This window comes from Juglans regia, chromosome 1 (assembly GCF_001411555.2).
Source record: "Juglans regia cultivar Chandler chromosome 1, Walnut 2.0, whole genome shotgun sequence".
Classification (NCBI taxonomy): Eukaryota; Viridiplantae; Streptophyta; class Magnoliopsida; order Fagales; family Juglandaceae; genus Juglans; species Juglans regia.
Window position 1 is genome coordinate 4,177,267 of NC_049901.1, and position 20,910 is coordinate 4,198,176.

At 34.9% G+C, this 20,910-nt stretch overlaps 3 protein-coding genes across 3 annotated transcripts; 1 reads left to right on the plus strand and 2 right to left on the minus strand.

The window, feature by feature from the left end:
* The first annotated feature begins 6,368 nt into the window (after positions 1 to 6,368).
* LOC109009189 (lysine histidine transporter 1-like) lies at positions 6,369 to 11,466 on the plus strand. The gene is made up of 8 exons (XM_018989584.2): positions 6,369 to 6,862; positions 8,885 to 9,042; positions 9,209 to 9,592; positions 9,777 to 10,170; positions 10,266 to 10,371; positions 10,488 to 10,579; positions 10,710 to 10,778; positions 10,879 to 11,466. Exons 1-8 carry the CDS (start codon positions 6,815 to 6,817, stop codon positions 10,975 to 10,977), a joined length of 1,350 nt encoding a protein of 449 aa, XP_018845129.1. The 5' UTR covers positions 6,369 to 6,814; the 3' UTR covers positions 10,978 to 11,466.
* Positions 11,467 to 11,653: 187 nt separating this feature from the next.
* On the minus strand, positions 11,654 to 12,936 carry LOC109009192 (TLC domain-containing protein At5g14285-like). Its single transcript, XM_018989587.2, has one exon. It carries the CDS (start codon positions 12,722 to 12,724, stop codon positions 11,981 to 11,983), a length of 744 nt encoding a protein of 247 aa, XP_018845132.1. The 5' UTR covers positions 12,725 to 12,936; the 3' UTR covers positions 11,654 to 11,980.
* Positions 12,937 to 13,112: 176 nt separating this feature from the next.
* Positions 13,113 to 17,463, minus strand: LOC109009186 (transcription factor GTE8-like). The gene is made up of 10 exons (XM_018989578.2): positions 16,116 to 17,463; positions 15,965 to 16,013; positions 15,698 to 15,829; positions 15,403 to 15,476; positions 15,083 to 15,155; positions 14,362 to 14,442; positions 14,168 to 14,283; positions 13,990 to 14,056; positions 13,722 to 13,852; positions 13,113 to 13,644 (listed from the first exon to the last, which is right to left on the minus strand). Exons 1-10 carry the CDS (start codon positions 17,370 to 17,372, stop codon positions 13,384 to 13,386), a joined length of 2,241 nt encoding a protein of 746 aa, XP_018845123.1. The 5' UTR covers positions 17,373 to 17,463; the 3' UTR covers positions 13,113 to 13,383.
* Positions 17,464 to 20,910: the final 3,447 nt, after the last annotated feature.

Sequence of the window (20,910 nt, forward strand, 5' to 3'; positions counted from 1 at the left end):
GTTCAGTGGAGCTGATAGGAGTTGCTCTTGTGGTGATAGAGATCACAAAGGCATCGAACTCGGAGTTGAGTCCGTTAAGAAGGCAGGAGACCACCTCAGAATCACGGAGAGGTTCTCCCGCTGCTGTCATTGTGTCTGAAAGCAAGCGAACTTTGTGATAGTAATCGGCAACTGAGAGAGAGCCTTTTTTTAGATTAGTGAGTTGATGCCTTATTTGAAAATTTTTTGCTTGAGATTGAGAAGTAAACATGCCTTCTAGAGTGACCCAGAGGTCACGAGATGTACGAGAAGATATTACTTGGGCTAGGATGCTTTCAGTAAGAGAAGAAAGAAGTGTACTCAAGAGTAGTTGGTCAATCCGACGCCACTGGAGATACTCTGGACTGGTTTGTGGAAGGGGGGAGGCAGATGGAGAGGGTGAGACAGATTTGAAAGGAGATGGTGGTGGAGTGGAACCATCAACAAAGTGAAAGAGTTCTTGACCATGGAGATATGGTATGATTTGAGCACGCCATAGTAGATAATTTTCGGAGCTTAGTTTTACTGAAACTACATGAGAGAAATTATTGGAGAGTTGAGGGGAGTTTTTGCTAGGAGAAGAGGTATCGCTGGCCATTTGGGAAGAAGACGTTAGTCGAGTGTGGTATCTGATACCATGTAAAGACTAAGAATAAAGAGGTATTTCCAAGGAAAGTATGTTTTCTTATTGATCGCAATAATTGAATAACAGTGCTGTATATATACACAGAAGAGGAATGAGCTGCTGTGAGTTGTCCTAGGCCTTACTGCAAGCAGTAGGCGTGCAACCATGAGGTGGTGCCTTGCAGAGTTTGTTATAGTGCTCTGCTAAGGCCGTTACAACAGATTTCACAAAAGAACAAAATTCACACTTTGCACTATGTTATTCCTGAAGGTTCTAGAGAGGCTGCTGACTTGGAGATTCCTTGCAATGTGCTTGCTGTCGTGGATGCTAGGCTGGATGCTTCAACAAGTGTTAAATAAATAAGTTATATATAAGATCTTGTTTAGAAATAGAAACACTCTTGATCTATCTCATTTTATAATTTTAAATTTTTTAAATTTTTATATAAAATATAATAAATAATTTAATTTTTTTAATTTTTTAAATAATAATAATATTAAAAAATAATATTTTATTCAACTCATTTAAAATCATTTCATTTCATTTCATTTCATTTCACTATTCAAAAGAGTCAAATCTTTTATAAAAAAATGAATCTCATTAATAAATAATAATTTTTTATATATTTTTTTAGATAACTGTTACATATATAAAGAGATTATACAAAATTAAACCTATAAATTGATATAGTTTAATGTGATTCGTTAAATCTATTTTATAATAAAAATAATTTTATAATTTGACATCACATATAAAATCATATTAATTTATAAATTTATTTTTATATAATTTCTTTATATCTAAAATATTTTCCTTTATTTATCTCTCTGCATGTCTTTTAAATGAGAGAGGGACCAGAGGGTACCGACTTAATTTGTGGCTTGCAATCAACGAATTCAATAATGTGAATCTGATTTAGGCCATGTAGCAGTGGGAGCTAGCTAGCCGTAAAACAAGTGGCGAGGAGGAGGGAGGAGTGAGGACAAGCAAACAAGCAAGCTAGCACTATAAAATGGTCAATTAATTTGTGCAAAACACGACATGATATTATCTCCATAAAATGGTCGACAAAATTGAGGAACGTGGGATTGTACCACAGGTCAGCAAGTCCACAACGGCATTGTGTTGACTACAAATTAAGCCATTTCTCAGACTCAGACAACGATCGATTTGGTTTGGTTTGGTTTGGTTTGATTTGCTAGGATAAAAAGATCGAGTCCCGCACTCAATTACATTTGCGTGGGAAATTAAATCAAAATGGCAGCAAGCAATTAGTTTTTGGACACACAAGCCACGTGAAATTAAGATATTTACAACTACTTTAAAACATCTAAATCTTATGTCACCCCTTAACCATCTATATAAAAAAAACTAATTAATTATATTGGTTGAGGAATAAGAGTTTTGCTATGTATAAATAAATTTACGTATCAATATGCGTATTAACGGATATTATTTTTATATTCTAAATTTAAATTAATACTATTTTTAATAAAATCTACTTTTTGATCAATTATATTGAATGAAAGCGCATATTAATGTACAAAATTACTTATAGTTATATTTTTTCAAAGAATAATGTCAATGATTATGTCATTATGAGAGGTCATTTCCAAACTCTCCACTTGAGTATTTCATGAATATTCTATTTCCTCGTCAAATTTTATAAAATATATATATATATAGAAAATATCAATTAATTTATATATATATGCTGGACTCTCGTTGTCACAAGTAAATTTAAATACTTTGTGAGTAAACGCATTGAATATCGGCCGCCTAATACTACAAACAAAACCTGATTCTTCACGTAAATTAGACTCGGAGGAGTCTTTATATCTCAAGCGAGCTTAGGGATCAGCGAATAAAAGTCAATGTTCTCATCGATAGTCAACTTTGAACAGCAATATGAATACATAAATCAACAAAAAGATAGGATTTCAGTGCAAACCAAATAAACTAGGATCTGATTTGGATACAAAAATTTTTATAGAGATTAAAATAATAATAATTTTATAAAAATAATATTTTAATTAATTTTTAATTTTTATCTTAACTCATATTTCTCAGTTCGCTAATCACTTCGTTATACAAACCTTTCCTAATTATTATAAGTAAAAATTGAAGTGGAAGCCTTTTGAACGAACTCCTTTTCGCCTTTTGTGGACTTTCTTTAACCTTTTAGAATTCAAAGGTTTCAGTCTTTCAGATGACGTACAGACATAATTAATTTGGTACTGATCCGTATACCCTTTGGACACGAAGAATGCACACAAACGGTCCAAAATTCAAATGAAAATGTGAACACTTGGATACGTTGAATCAAGGCAGGCTGACTGTATAAGGTGTGCATTGACTTTTTGCCCTTTCGTGGAATTTGTGAGACACGTAGGATTGTTGGAGCATTCATTCAAAATTCAAAAAACTGGATCACGCTAGAGACTTTTGTTCGAGAAATTTCACAAATAACTGCAGTACTTAATACTGTATTCATCATCGTCATGTGTCAAATAATACAAACTGCGCGCAGTAGGAATTAGTTGAAAATTTGTTAAGGAAAACCAATTAAATTTTAATTTCTTCTCCTATTGCGTTTAAACGTGAGTATTGATCGCTTTCGTGAGGCTCGAATTTTCAGAGGCTTTGGAATGAATGAAGTGATTCATTATCTAACGGTTGCTTGGGCAAACACTCCAAAATCAACAAAATTGAGAATAAAATAAAACCTTATAAGAACCATTTTTTCCACTTGGATTTTAATCACATGGGCTAATACTCCAATAACCTCTGCGTCTCAGTTATTGATATACTGAAAATTATGATTTATCTAATTTTATTCAACAATTGAATATAATATTCTAATAATATTTTATTCAACTCATCTAAATCCATCACATTTCATCTCTTCTCACTATCCAAATGAGCTCTTAATAAGATAATAAAATCATTGAACCACGTAAATGACCACGTAAATGCCGAGTTGTCAATATTCGGAGTCATTTAACTTGAAATTACCAATTGAGATTTATAAACTAAACGTGGTGAAGCGTCACAGAAGGTTGAAACTTTAGAGGATCAGATCGGATTTACGGTTATAATTTTCAACAGAAAAAGTAGTAGGAAATTAGATACGATAAATATGTGTAAAGATCATATTAATGTAATATTTAAAAATAAAAAAAAAAAAGTGTAGAAAGTCAGCAACCTCGCGGGCACGTTTGAATAAATTAAATTGACCACATATACCATTTTATTATATGATCCTTATCGGTTAATTAATTATTTAAATTGGTTGTGGGCAGTGAGAAATTATAAGAAAAGCTTTTTAGGCTTCATTTACTTCTTAAACTCATCTCAACTCATTATTATAATTTTTTTAAATTTCAATATAAAATATAATAAACAATTCAACTTTTTCAAATTATAAAATAATATTAATAATATTAAAAAATAATATTCTAACAATATTTTATCACCTCAACTCAACTCAATTCAATATCCAAACACATCTATAAAAGTACATCACAAATTAATGTGAATTAATATGTTATGTTAGATTATAAAATTATTTTTATTATAAAATATATTTTACGTATCATATGAAGTTATGTCAATTTATGAGTTTACTTTTATGAAATATTTTTATACCCGTAACACTTATCTTATTTCTATCATTGATAAACGAAAGCCAAATTCAGGAAATCAATTATAGGTAATTCCATTATTTATAAGTTGGTGTGCAGATACAATACTTATTGCGGAATTATACAATTATAAAATGTTTAAATACAATTTTTTTATATTAACTGTTGTGACGAACTTTTACAACATTATATGCAATTGTTTTAGTGCATTTTAAAATCCAAATAGTATATTTATACACCAAATTACAAATAGAGAAATGCTATAAAAAAGTCTTATATCACATATCTCCACCTAAACACAATATGATTTTTCATTTATGTCATATATTTAAACACACACATATTTAAGCATTAAGATAAAATGTAAAAAATGACACATCACATGTTAATTAGATGGATTATGTGATGTAAGGCTTTCAGATAAAACATCTCTTATAAATAATAGAACTCTTCTAACAGTGCATTATGCTTGTTATATTCTTAATTTTTCAGTCGAAGTCGGAGTTAGAATCAAAGGTGTCTCTGGACCGACTCCAACTCTGATCCAATTCGACTTCGACTATTGTTTAGATATTGTACATATGTTATAAAAATATGTACTTATCTATATATTTATCATATATACTATTATAGTTATATAACTCTAGAACTTATATAGTTAAATTCAATAATATGTTAGCATGAGCTAATTATTATAAAATAATATACTTATATTATAAAAAAATAGACTAAGAATAGTTTAGTATATGTAAACATTATAGTATTACAACCATATATAATCAAGTATATAAATAAGTTAGACAATAATATTAAAATAAGTATTGTATAATAAGTTAATAACACGTAATACTAATTTATTAAAATATAATAACATATAATTAGACACTATAAATAAGTTTAGTGTAAAAATAAGTTATAAATAAGTTAGATACTAGTATAATATAATATGTAATACTATAGTATAGAAATAAGTCTAATATAATAAATTAATAACACATAATACTATAATATAATGACATGTAATTAGAACTATAATACTATATGTCCAGTATAAAAATGAGTTATATATTAGTATAGAAGTAAATCAATATTGAATGATTTAGGCTGCATTTGGGTAGTCAACATACCTTAACACTTTCAAAGTATTATCGTACTATTATAAATACTCCACATGCCAAACGTAATGAATCATCTTCGTATCAATGTCTTTCAAAAAATTATAATATTTATCACTATAATATATAAATAAAAAATAAAGTCACTATAATATTTATCACTATTATATATAAATAACAAATAAAATCACTATAATATATAAATAAAAAATAACATTATTATAATATTTATCACTATTATATATATATATGAAAATAAAATTATTATAATATTTATCACTATTATTTATAAATTAAAAATAAAATCATTATAATATTTATCATTATTATATATAAAAATAAAATAAAATCACTATAATATTTATTAATATTAAAAAATTACTATAATAAAATCACTATAATATTTATTACTAAAAATAAAATCACTATAATTTTTATGGGACCTGCACCTTTTTCAACTACCTATCTAAAAGTCAACAACTCAACAGATTTTATACATTCAAACAATTCAAAATACTCTCAATAAAACCCACAAACTCATTCTAATCTCTACTCATAACTATTTATAAATATTCTCAATACTTCTCAAATATTCTCACTATCCAAACGTACTCGTAATTTTAATTTTTAATTTTTGAAAAAGTCAAATTTTGAAAACTCACAAAGAAATTATTTTTAAAAATTAGCTAAATATAAAGCTAAAAAAATCTAAAATCTGATTCCGCTCCTACACGTCAGTCGAATCAAAGTCTACATAAATCGAAATCAGAGTGATTTGAATTCCGACAAAGTCGAGTCGACGATCCTCCCTGCTCTAGTTGGCATACTACTTATAAATAAAAAAATGAATCCTACCCAAAATAATAATAAAAAATAAATAAATCAAAGATTTCAGGTCAAACTCATTGTTCGACAAAACGCGTGCGCGGCTATCAGCTAAAACTTTGTATTCGGAGGTAGCATTACTGTATCAATGGCAAGCAGTAAAAGTTCCGCACGGCCGCTCTAAAAAGTAAGAAGCATGTTATTGCAGTCCAAGTGAGGGGGTAGGCTGAGGCCTGAGGGTTTGGTTTCTTGGAAATTTCTGCATATCTGAACTCATACAATTCAAAAAGCAAAAGATTCTATCAAACTGAAAGACCCTGCTTCACTGTCTGTCCACCATTAGAATACGTTGCTGTTTCGTAGAGGAAGACTTCGCTGAGTCAAACAAAAACTCACGTCATCTTCAAGAAACTCTTGGCCTTCCTTCCAGCTCCCACTCTCTATCTCTCCGGCCCAAACTCTTATAAATACTTAGATCCATTTCGGTATCTTTGTAAGCTGGAACGTCTTGCATTTATATTCACGCTTTCTTCCGCCATTTCTACCTGTCGAGTTTCTGCAATTATCTGCAGCGAACACGTACAGCCATGGGAACTCAAGCTCCCAATAATCAGAACTCATACGACAGCGCTGATGTTAGTCTCTCTCTCTCTCTCTCTCTCTCTCTCTCACACACACACACACACACACACACATAAATTACACAATGGAAGTTCTGAAATTCCCAAAATCGCTGGAGTTCTTCTGTATTGAGCTCTTCCTTATTTTATCTTCTTCTAAAAGTTAATATCTTAACGTTTTCATGCCTTATTACATGCTTCCCATAGAACACAAACTCCAACAATTAGATGATCCCTCTTTAATAAAAATGGTAAGATATTATAAGCCATTCACAAGCATAATATTGTAGCAAACAATTCCGAGTGTACATATATATTGTTTTTCTTTGTTCTTGCCTTGCAAATATATAGATATTTTTGGAGCTAATTACCCATTACATGATAGATAATGATGTCCCCCGAGGGATTTACCTCTTGATTTCTCTTTTCTTTCTGTTTAGGAAAATGGATATGGGTCGACGTACATGTTCATCAAATATATTTTATTTATCACTACTTTTTGAGTCTCCAAAATTATATCGAGATCAATCTTTTCCCTTCAACTGGCCAGGGAAATGATAATTTTTCCCCTTTGAAGGGATAACGAAATAGATTGATTCTAGGCTTTTGTTGTTCTCTGTTCCCCTATTCTGAGCTGAAATGTTTACCAGAAGGGTCAGAAACAATACACTTGGGCAAAGCAGGACCCCGCAATTAATTTGGCTGAAAGCACTGATCTCCTGGACTCAAACTTTCCACTCATGGCACCTTATTGTCTAGTTTTGATTTTTCATAGACACCCCTAATAAAACGGAACTTCGTCCATGTAACATGCATGCATCTTAATTCGGCACGCACATCATCATGCTCACAGTTTTCATTCAATTGGTATTTATATATATATATATATATATATATATATATTTATATATATTCTTTCTCATCCTTATTTTGGCCTGGCCTTCAAAGTTCAAACAATTTGACCGAGATCGTAACTTAGGATCTTTTAAATAAGAAAAATTATTCTTATTAGCCACTATTCACTACCCCACATCCCACACCCTATGAAAACAAAAACAAAAACTATAAGTATGGGATGTGAGAGTGAATAATGACTTATGCATAGCATTCTCTTTAAATAATGGCCCTTGTGTGCTGGCAATAGGATGCCTATGTCAATTATTTCTTTAATGTTAAGCTTGACAGCAATATACGCTTGAAAATGAAGTCATACCGCATGTACCAAATCCCATGTGCCTTAGCTGGCAATCCTCCGGCCAATATGAGTATACCAAATGAGCTAGAGAACACGGATAAGATTTTTAGCAGATACCCATGCATTTCTTTCTTCTGCAGTTTGCATGTCAAAGCAAACTATTTTTTTTTTTTCTTTTGAGCAAGATACCTGCGATTGGAAAGTATAGGAATAGTTGCACCTAATATTCCAAGGAAAGTTACTAGGTAATTGTGTGGATGGAAAAGTTATTGGAGGCTGTTGATCACTATCTTTTACGAGCTGGGCCTTACTTGGTTGGCTGAGGATGTCGGTTCATGCCTAAGCAGCCAATGGAGAATTTCTACGTCATGGGTCACTTATGCGTGTCGAATAAGCTTGAGCACTTTTCACGATAATAGGACACTTTGGAAGCAAACTATGGAGCTATATACCATCTGACAATTATGATGGCCTTTTTGTTTGTTTCTCCCCATAGATTTGGCGGATCCCCACCATCAACATTGGCTAAAATCAGATACCAAAATCATGTAGAACTTGTATGGTAATTTACAATATAGACCCCTCTAGGATCCTATAAAAAAAAAAGACTCCTCTAGGATTTAGCACTTAGAAAGATCATAATTTTCTGCATAACCAATGAAAGGCAAGCATTACCTTTTGAATGGTCTTGCCTTGTTTGTTTCTCCAGTCTTTCTGGTTCAACTTTGCTGACCAGCACGAGCATTAGTGTGCTACTAGCTTGACTATTTTTTTGTTTTTTATGAAATGGTATTTACATTGTCGTTCATACTGATGAGGAATAGTACAATTATTGACTACAGATTGATGAAAAACTAGCAACGCAGAAAGCTATTGATGAATGGCTTCCGATTACTTCTTCGAGGAATGCAAAATGGTGGTATTCAGCTTTCCACAATGTCACTGCCATGGTTGGAGCTGGTGTCCTCGGTCTCCCTTTAGCCATGTCAGAGCTTGGATGGTAAGTGTGCGTTAAAGTTTCCATAAGACAGATTTAGAGTTGCTTCATCAATTGCATCCAAGGAGATCACCCTCAGAGATCTCTGGTTTGTTTTGTACCTTCACCATGTATAGAATTTACATTTATGGTAATTGCTGTATTGAGCTTTATTTTTTCTCAATTTCAGGGGCCCTGGTGTAGTTATTCTAGTCGTATCATGGGTCATTACTTTATACACTCTATGGCAAATGGTTGAGATGCACGAGATGGTACCTGGGAGACGGTTTGATAGATACCATGAGCTTGGTCAGTATGCTTTTGGTGAAAAACTTGGTCTCTATATCGTGGTGCCCCAACAACTTATCGTTGAGGTTGGTGTGGACATAGTCTATATGGTCACCGGTGGGACATCGCTGAAGAAGTTCCATGATACCGTCTGTCCAGATTGTAAAAACATCAAATTAACATACTTCATTATGATCTTTGCCTCTGTTCACTTTGTGCTCTCCCATCTCCCCAACTTGAACGCCATCTCTGGTGTGTCTTTGGCTGCAGCGGTCATGTCCTTGAGGTATAATGTCTCTTGCATTCCATTTCTCTAATCCATGTGCCAGCTTTTGTTGCAAACAATAACAGAATTTATTATGAAGCCAACAACTCTGACAAAAAAAAAAAGAAAAAAAGCAAGAAGATAAGAAAAGTAAAACAGAAGTGGGATAGTTACAATAATATGTCATTGTTATGTTCTGTGGCAGTTACTCTACCATTGCTTGGGGCGCTTCTGTTGACAAAGGGGTTCAGCCAAATGTGGAATACGGCTATAAAGCCAAGTCTACAACCGGAACAGTCTTCAACTTCTTTAATGCCTTGGGTGCTGTGGCTTTTGCATATGCTGGGCACAATGTGGTGCTTGAGATCCAAGCAACAATCCCATCTACACCGGAAAAGCCTTCCAAAGGGCCCATGTGGAGAGGAGTCGTAGTTGCCTATATAGTTGTCGCTTTGTGCTACTTCCCTGTTGCCCTGATTGGTTATTGGGTGTTCGGTAATGAAGTAGAAGATAATATTCTCATGTCGTTGGAGAAGCCTAGGTGGCTTATTGCAATGGCTAACATGTTTGTTGTCATCCATGTTATTGGAAGCTATCAGGTGATGTTCAAACTTCAAACTCTGGTGTACATATCCTCAGATTAATTGATATTCTGCTTTACTGAATGAATTTTGCTTCCTTTCCGTTAATGCAGATTTATGCAATGCCAGTGTTTGACATGATAGAAACTGTACTGGTAAAGAAATTGCATTTCAAGCCAAGTTGGATTCTTCGTTTCATTTCACGCAATGTATATGTGGGTAAGGAAACTCCCCCCTTCCCCTCCTTTCCATTTGCTTGTGCCAAACAAGGTTGCAGGATGACAACCACTGGTTGGTTTTGAACTTAGGGTGATAAGAACATTTTTCTATTGCAGCATTGACTATGTTCATTGGCATTACCTTCCCTTTCTTCGATGGGCTTCTTGGATTTTTTGGAGGATTTGCTTTTGCCCCAACTACGTACTTTGTAAGCCACACTCTGCTTTGATATTTATGCCATTCCTCGTTTGAGCATAACGTTATTTGTAAATATTATTTTAATAATTGTCATCCTTGAAATGAGACTTAAAATTATGGTTTTATTTTCAATTCCTCAGCTCCCCTGCATCATGTGGCTTGTCATCTACAAACCAAAGAAGTTCAGCTTATCTTGGTGGACTAATTGGGTATGTGCTAATTTGATTTGTGTTCTATTGTTCACCCTGTCATTTCATTTGCTTAGATATTCAAGTTTAGCTGATTTTATTTGGGTTAAATTCATTTCAGGTCTGCATCGTACTTGGCGTTATTTTGATGATTGTATCGCCTATTGGAGGATTGAGAACTATCATTATTAAAGCCAAGGACTATGAATTTTACTCTTAAGTCATCCTCCCTAGACAAACATGGGGCCCCTTCAAACGCAATCTTACAGATATAAGGAAAGCAAAAGATGCTGCTGATGATCATGACAATAGAGTGCAGACTATGTTACAACTGAGTTTCGCAATCATTGTGACACAAATAGGTTGTCTTTGGAATATGGAGTATTGATACACTACTTTTCTCTGTGGGGATAGGGAATTCTGTCCGCAGAACCGTCTCAAAGGGGATTTATGCAGGCCATCACTGTTTTTCTTTGCCATTTTGCTTTGTTTACATTTATGAATAAGGCTTCTCGTTGTCTCTGTTTATGCTTTTCTGAACTGGGTATAGGCGTTTCGTGCTTACCAAATGCAATCATGTATGAGAAAATGGATTTGAGGATTTTCAGTATAGCTTATGGGCCCCCATCCTTCGTGCTGTCTGGGGCTTATGTAATTTGTTTGCAGAATATTGACACTTCGTAGTGCGTGGCGTTTCCTTCATTTGCAATACATATTGATTGTCTTCGCCTTGTATTTAAAATATGCAAAACAATATTGTTGGGTAGATCATATAGATGGTGTCACTGAAAATCTAATCCGTTGTGTAACGATAATAGAGGAAGAAAGTTTTGAACTTTATCCAAAGATTTGAGAGGGGAACTGTAAGGACCACTTAAGTAGCAACAACCGAAACATATTAATATCAAAGAAATGTAAAGAGAATTTTATTGAACTAAAGAAACATACTTCATATATCGCCAAATAAGTTCCACAGGCACAGGCTAAATACATTTCAAACTTTTTACTAGTTTGAGCAAAAATAACCATGTTTGCCATTGCGGTCGCCATTCTAGCAGCTACTCCACAATTGCGTGGACACCTTCCATCCATAATGGAGTTCTGTGCCAGACGTGGAACACCCGAATATGGCTGCGAATCATCGAGCAAGGCAAGGACAGTGTTTGTCTTCTTCACTGCCTTGGGCGACGTAGCATTGCTCCTACTGCTATATACATATATATCTATCTAATTTTCTTGTCCAGTTTTCCCGTTCTTTCTCTGTAAAATTCGGCCCAGAGATTCGAAACCCACAATATACTAACAGAAATAGCCATAAGAATTACAGCAATCCAAGAAATCCACACCCATTTAGGGATCACACTCTTCGCTGCCCCACTCGCATAAAACGCAAGCATTTTGTACACAAAATACGGTCCCACGAGACCCCTGACAATCGAATACACCGTGTAAAAGGGGGCAGACAGGATACCGTACAGTTTCGCGGCGAATACGACGTCGTTCTTCCGAGCATTCGCGAGCGTCCAAGTGTTCTGGCACGCGCTGGTGACCTCGGCGAGGATGAGGAGCACGAGTATGGCGTAGGCGCCATGGGAGACCAGGTACCGACACGTGACGAAGACAAAGAGCGTCGCCAAGTGGTGGGCTATGAAGAGGAGGTCTCTGGGATTGAAGACGATGAAATGGAGAAGGTCCATTAAGAAGTAGGCGATGCTATAGTCGAGGACTAAGTTCTGGTGTTCGGTGTTCGGAGACGCAAAATCAGGATACGAGTCGGCGAGGATGGAATAGGTAGCCAAGAGAACAGCGGGTGTGCCGTGGGCAAGGGAGATTAAGCAGCTGGAGGCTTCAGGTCGGATCTTGGGGCTCCAGTACCGGAAAACGATGAAGTAGGCAACGAGGTAGACGGTGAGGAACATGGAAAAGAAAAGAGGGAGAAGAGGGAGGGGGCAAGCTTGAGTTTCCATTGAAATCCTTTAGGATGGAATTGTCAAATTGAAATGAAAGGAAAGGAAAAGGGAATTCCTAATAAATGAAGAGGACGAGTGGGGATTGGTTTGGGGAAGAAAATTGAATATCAAATTTTGAATGGAAGAACAGATTTTTGAAATTTATGGCATCATCGTACTTATCGAGAATGGTTCAACAACCAGAACCTCCATAATTCAACTACCTGGTCTACTCTTATCCTATAATTCTCTTTTATGGTGGGAAACATACTTGTTTTGTATATAAAATAATAAAAATAAAAATAAAAAATGGGTCCAGCTCGATCTTGACCGGACATTCTTAGCCATTTGTACTCCAAAGTTAGTTGACCAATAATATTTATGGAGGGTAGCAAGATTCATTTTGCATCAAAATGTTCATACAAATCGACTAATTTCTCCCAATACCAGATATTGGATCCTGTCCTACTTTTACTACTGTTCAAAGTTCTTTTCAATCTGTCTGTTCTGTTCTGTTCAGTTTTTTTTTTTTTTTCGGTTCCGTTTAAACAATGTGCAGGCTGAAAAACACGCGATCCTAAATAATGGGTGGTTCAACAGATTCACCACGACGTAAGCTACGAACTTCATTTCTATTCTTTGCCCAATTCATTAGCGAACACAAAATACTATAAAATTTAGTCAATTTCTCCCTCCTCGACATCATTTACAGGATTACTCGGTGGCTCAGCTTCCTCTTCTTCATCCACTTTCATGAACAAACCGAATTGTTCCAAGGGGTTTGAACCCCCAAACTTGAAACCACCCAAGCCATCCTGTGAGTGATCTGGGCTTGTCTCGTCTGCGGAACTTGGTAATTGCTCAGCAGGGGCATTCCGAAGCATTTCCAAGTCTTCAAGAAACCGAGAATTATCGTTGATTTCAACAGTTTTTTCCATCTGCAAGAGCCAGGATAAGTGATTGAAACCATGGAGACATATAGCCACATACATTTTAACATAAGTTGCTCTTTTACCTGAAGCAATGCTTGTCGTGCTGCTTCTCTCTCCAGCTCCCTCTTCCGTCTAGCCTCGGCAGCAGTTTCAGCTTCTGCTTGTCTTCGAGCTTCTTCAGCAGCCTTGGCTTCTCTTTGTAACCGGGCCTTTTCTGGGTCCATGATGAAAAAAACTGTTTTGTTAACACCTGCATTGTTCAACCTTGTCTCCAAACAAAACAGAAATATTTCCTTCTTATCGGTAAAACAGAAATATCAGAAGAGAACATCAAAAGTATTAACTCACAACCTTTCCACCGCTCCAATTCCAGCTCCTCTCTTTCTCGACGCAATTTCTCAGGATCCCTCTTCTCATGCTGATCTCAACCAGATAGATTGAATCCAGTCAAATGCAAATTATTTAACACTCACAAAACAGATATACATAAATACAATAAATTTTTTTGTAACTGAAATCCATGACCAACCTGTGTCAGTGTCTTTTCTCGAGCTTTCAAGATTGTATCAGCAAATCGGTTCTTCAAAAGAGCAGCCCGGTAAAGCTTCTCAGGGGAGACCTGCCTTTCAGTTGGAGCACTGTCCCCTAAAATTTTTAAGGGATGATCAGTTGGAAACTATTCCAAAATTAACAGGACAGATTCCTTCAGAATCTTATGCTCACCATCTTGATGGCAATCGGAGTCAACAGAACTTGGCTTTTGCTGGGAATTCTGTTCAACTTGATCCAATCCACTGACAGATTCTGCATGTAACCATGCATTAGCAGACAGATAAATATAACACAAAGTTCACTAAAAAGAACCAGTGATTAATTGGCTGAATTGTCATGTGAAGTGCATTAAGACCATGTCTAAGGCACACTTAATGTATCAGCCCTTTTTTTACTTAGAAATTTATTTACTCTATTAGAAGGTGTATCAGAGAAGTGATCATAAGTGTCAGACACAGCCAAGGAAACCCTGCGAAATGTCCATGTGTCATAGGTTTACCAAAGTAATTTATAGTTCTTTCCAAACTAGCGATCCAATTTATGATTAGATACAAAGTGTATGCCTTCGTATATCACAACCCTATGTCTACAGGAACTTCTTTTCAAAGCCTTGTTTTATAAGTAACTTCTTTTAAAACAAAATTGCAGGTATAGTGGCTGAAATTGCAATTAACTACAACATTCAACAATGGCTGTTCTACATTCTCGGACAAAGCTACAAATAACAGTTATCCCGGGTTTATTTTTACCAATGATGACCAAGGAAATTGAAGCTGTGTCGTACAAACTTATCTCTTCCAGCACCTTTTTCATGTGATGGGTTCCAAGAATCATATCTTTCCTTTATACAATACTCAAGCAAGATAAAAAGGATTGTAAAAAATACACTCACGATTTCCTTCAAGAGCATCAACAGCATTAGTCTGTTCATCTAATTGGACTCCAGAATTCACAGTTTCAGGTCCCTGAGAAATAAGATATAGTTGAATGCAGGTTGAATATCAATCCAATCCATACAACACAAACCCATAAAAATGAAGCAAAGACGGCAAGAAAAGCACAAGAGTTAGTCAACCATCCCTATGAGAGGTATTACCAAATCAATTGATTGTTCTATTTTAGGTTAATCATTTATTAGGGAAGCGTAAAAAAAAAGAGGCTCACAAAAAAATTAATTTATTATCAATAAAAACTAGACTGGACCACCAATACCTTTGGCATATTGGCTGGAATTGAAGCTTTATCACCATCAGATTCACTTTCAGAAGAACTCCCAGAGTCCGAATCTGCAGACAGTAGTACATATGTTCTTCTATAAGCATAAAGGATTTAATGTAGTCTCTTCCATCCACATAGGGCTCCAACATAGTTTCAGAACATATTGAACCAAAAGGAAATTATAATTGTTTACTCAACAAGCCTGATTTCAGGTAAAGATTTATCTCTTGAAAGGATGAATCATGATACCCAGCAAAATATAGATGACAGGATGACAAACTCAACCTACCACTGGAGCTGCCTGAACAGATAAATTTGCCGCTTCTATGTGCAGTATCCTTATCAATCTCCACTGGAGGGTAGCTTGAGATGGGAGGCTCATTTCCACCAATGTCAACATCCTCCTCAGCTGGGTCATTCCCTACAAATGTACAACATAGGAAAAAATAAGCAACACAAAGTCCTAATGGAAATTAGGGAAATAAGTAACATAAATTCATAATGGCAATTCGTGAATTTGGCTTTTACGTATGCAACAAATGAAGAAGAATGTAACCTTTGCATGGTTGCATGGATGAATTGCTCGGTGCCGATTCATTAAGCAGCTGAAAAAGAGAATACAGGAACACGTATTTATAAAAATTCAAACTAGACATACAAAACTATCATTTTGATACTTTGGGATTGGAGGAAAGCTGTGATAATACCTCTATTTCACAAGGTTCAGATCTTAGATGGTTCCTTTGTTTCTCCTGCAGATAGTCATCCAAAAGTTTTCGTAAAGTGAACAAGGTATCATCACTGAGATCATCTATATCAATCTCAATTTCATCTTCTCCGCATTCCCTTCCATTAGAACTACGCTCCCTTAAGTAATCAATGATATGAGCAGGCACTTCTCCAAGCAAAGACTCCAATTCCCTGCCTAAATTGTGCTTCTCCTCATCTGTCATTGTACGCTTCACAGGCTTTGGCATAACTTCAAGATGCAGTGAAGTAATTTTCCTCTTTTTTGAGGGAGGCATCACTTTTTTAGCAATTACCATGTCTTCACAAGGGCCAGATTTTTCCGTTAACAGTTGTGCATCAGTCTTGGATAGTTTCTTTTCAATAGCTTTCCATCTCAGTTCAAAATACTTAGCGAGAGTATCAGCCATTAAGTGGACATCATTTCCAGGTGGATTATAGGTCATCGCATTGTTGAAAGTGAGCTTCACATCAGCACGAAAATCCAACGGGCTCAAGTACATTCCTGAAGCTAACTTGGTCTTTATTGTCCCCAAATCCATAGGATGCTTAATAACAGTAAGATAATCTGGAATATTCAACTTTGCTACATCAACGGGTGTGTTGAAAACCCATGCATACTGATGGGACATCAATCGTTTCAACAGTGCCTCACACTGTTTCATCAAAATTACATTTGCAGTACTTGGTGTGGATTCAAACCTTCCAGAAGTACCACGATTCCATCCCCGATGCTTGGAACCAGTAGGATTCAATTTCTTTCCATGACCATGGCCTGGAGGGTTCAGTTTCTTTCCTGGTACAGAAGTCATTGCTGATGACTTTCTGAAATTTTCTACTCGTGGCCCAGTTTGTCCATTACTGCAGCTAAGAATATCACTAGAAGATGACAAAGTTACAGCATTAGCTTTTTGCAATTCAAATTTCTTCTGAAGTACCCGAATCTGTTCAAGTTCCAACTTCAACCTACGTATTAACTCCTTTCTTTCAGACGGCAACGTGTTTGACAAGGGAAGAACTTGCATGGGGACGCCAAATGCATCACAATTATTGGAGTTTAAATTAATACACTTCCTCGTTGGGACACTTGAATCCTCTGAAGCAGTAATTTCTGTGTCAATTCGCCCTGAGCTACCAGAACCCTCCAATTCCCCCGCACCATCAAAGGCATTACCATAATGCCCACCAGGGTATCTAGCGTTCTTCCCCACCACCATATCCTATAATTTAACCAAACACTATTTTTTGTTCCCTCTATCCACCATGCTCCAGAGCAGCGATTGCCACCCAACAGTTCGGTCTACAACTCTGCATATTCAAATCATGGAGCTAAAATTACTATTTAGATCTTCCCATTAACCTAAATCTATATTTCCCTCCAAGCCAAACAAACAATAAGGCAATTTGTAATTGCTGAGGAATGTAAGAAAAAAAAAAAGGGAGACATCAATTTATTTAAAACTTGAACCACGCCAAAAGAAAGAAAAAATAAATCCACTCAGCTGCGCTTCCTACTGGTCAATTTTTTTTTAAGAGCATTATTATAATATTTTCTGCTTTGTAAGCAACAAAGGATAAACGATGAGGTAAGGTACATCACCACCTCTTTGATTTCATAAATCATAATCGTTTCAAGCCAAATGAAATTATGAAAATACAAGCTGAGTTAATAGGAGATTTCAAAACCTTATTAGGAGAGTTCAAGACTTCAGTAATAGTTACTCGCTTTCAAGTTGCGAAACTCATACTTTTACACCCGAAGCTTTCTACAATAACAAAATTGAACAAAGCCCCACCCCTGAGCACCAATAGCTTTTCAGAACTTAAAACAAACCAAAGAAAACACATTAAAATGCAATTCCCCCACACCATCAAAGGCATTACCATCATGCCCACCAGGGTATCTAGCGTTCTTCCCCACCACCAAATCCTATAATTTAACCAAACACTATTTTTTGTTCCCTCTATCCACCATGCTCCAGAGCAGCGATTGCCACCCAACAGTTCGGTCTACAACTCTGCATATTTGAATCATGGAGCTAAAATTACTATTTAGATCTTCCCATTAACCTAAATCTATATTTCCCTCCAAGCCAAACAAACAATAAGGCAATTTGTAATTGCTGAGGAATGTAAGAAAAAAAGGGAGAGACATCAATTTATTTAAAACTTGAACCCCGCAAAAAGAAAGAAAACATAAATCCACTCAGCTGCGCTTCCTACTGGTCGAATTTTTTTTAAGAGCATTATTATAATATTTTCCACTTTGTAAGCAACAAAGGATAAACGATGAGGTAAGGTACATCACCACCTATTTGATTTCATAAATCATAATCGTTTCAAGCCAAATGAAATTATGAAAATACAAGCTGAGTTAATAGGAGATTTCAAAACCTTATTAGGAGAGTTCAAGACTTCAGTTATAGTTACTCGCTTTCAAGTTGCGAAACTCATACTTTTACACCCGAAGCTTTCTACAATAACAAAATTGAACAAAGCCCCACCCCTGAGCACCAATAGCTTTTCAGAACTTAAAACAAACCAAAGAAAACACATTAAAATGCAATTCCCCCACACCATCAAAGCATTACCATCATGCCCACCAGGGTATCTAGCGTTCTTCCCCACCACCAAATCCTATAATTTAACCAAACACTATTTTTTGTTCCCTCTATCCACCATGCTCCAGAGCAATTGCCACCCAACAGTTCGGTCTACAACTCTGCATATTTGAATCATGGAGCTAAAATTACTATTTAGATCTTCCCAAACCTAAATCTATATTTCCCTCCAAGCCAAACAAACAATAAGGCAATTTGTAATTGCTGAGGAATGTAAGAAAAAAAGGGAGAGACATCAATTTATTTAAAACTTGAACCCCGCAAAAAGAAAGAGCTTCCTACTGGTCGAATTTTTTTTAAGAGCATTATTATAATATTTTCCACTTTGTAAGCAACAAAGGATAAACGATGAGGTAAGGTACATCACCACCTATTTGATTTCATAAATCATAATCGTTTCAAGCCAAATGAAATTATGAAAATACAAGCTGAGTTAATAGGAGATTTCAAAACTTCATTAGGAGAGTTCAAGACTTCAGTAATAGTTACTCGCTTTCAAGTTGCGAAACTCATACTTTTACACCCGAAGCTTTCTACAATAACAAAATTGAACAAAGCCCCACCCCTGAGCACCAATAGCTTTTCAGAACTTAAAACAAACCAAAGAAAACACATTAAAACTTTCAGATTGACCCAAATCCCTAAGAACAATTACCAAAATCGTCGTCGTCGCCTCTCCTTGCAGTCCAATAACCCAATTACCGACCTCCGAAATGAGCTCCGTATCTAGATATGTTGATGATTCGAAACCCTACATCAAAGAAGCAGCCGAAGAAGAAGAGGCGGACGAGTGTTGGACGGAGAGAGAGTACGAGCGTAGGACTCCGCTCTCTAGTCTCTGACCTTAAGCCCACGGCCCTCTCCTTACGAGGCCGTTGGAACAACATCCACCGTCAGATTGGAGCCTGAAGGGGATCCTACGGATACGACTGAAATGAAGTATTTAGCTGTCATATTTAGAGCTATGCACAGTGCACTGATACAAGTCCACCTCAATACAACTAAAAGTGTAAAAAGCTTGCATTTTTCTCGTGCATCTATCAAGGTTTTTCAAACGTGCAACTACCTCTCTTTGTGTTTGTTTTTATAGATAAGTTGAGATAAGTTAAAATTAAAATTAAAAATTAAATAAAATATTATTAAAATATATTTTTTAATATTATTTTTATTTTAAAATATAAAAAAAATAAATTATTTATTTTATTTTATGTAAAAATTTAAAAAAATTATAATAATAATATGATGAGATAAATTAAAATAAATTATGAAAACAAACAATACATTTTACTAGTACTGTTTAAATAAGTGAATTTTATGGTTTGAAATTTGAATGCTTAATTATGGAGTACTTAATGTGTTATTGTACAAAGGACACTGCCACTAGACAACCCAAAATACCGAAATTTGATCTAAATATTTTTTTTTTATAAATGTATTAGACATAAAGTGATACCTCCAAATTAAATCCATAAATTAATATGGTTTGATATAGAATGTTAAATTATAAAATTATTTTTGTTGTAAATCATATTTAATGTATTATATAAAGTCATGTCACTTTGTGAGTTTATCTTTGTGAAATGTTTTTGTTTATATGGCACTCATTTCTTTTTATTTATAAATTAAAATAAATTATGAAAACAAACAATACATTTTACTAGTACTGTTTAAATAAGTGAATTTTATGGTTTGAAATTTGAATGCTTAATTATGGAGTACTTAATGTGTTATTGTACAAAGGACACTGCCACTAGACAACCCAAAATACCGAAATTTGATCTAAATATTTTTTTTTTATAAATGTATTAGACACAAAGTGATACCTCCAAATTAAATCCATAAATTAATATGGTTTGATATAGAATGTTAAATTATAAAATTATTTTTATTGTAAATCAGATTTAACGTATTATATAAAGTCATGTCACTTTGTGAGTTTATCTTTGTGAAATGTTTTTGTTTATATGGCACTCATTTATTTTTATTTATCTTTTCAATTTTTTAAAAAGATAAATCATTTTTATTTAAACAGAAATTAATAATAAATAAGAAAATAAACAACTCAGTCAAATCTCGATTATTTTTTAGTGTTCAAGTATCATTTTCCAAACAAAGATGTAGATATGTTGTTGGA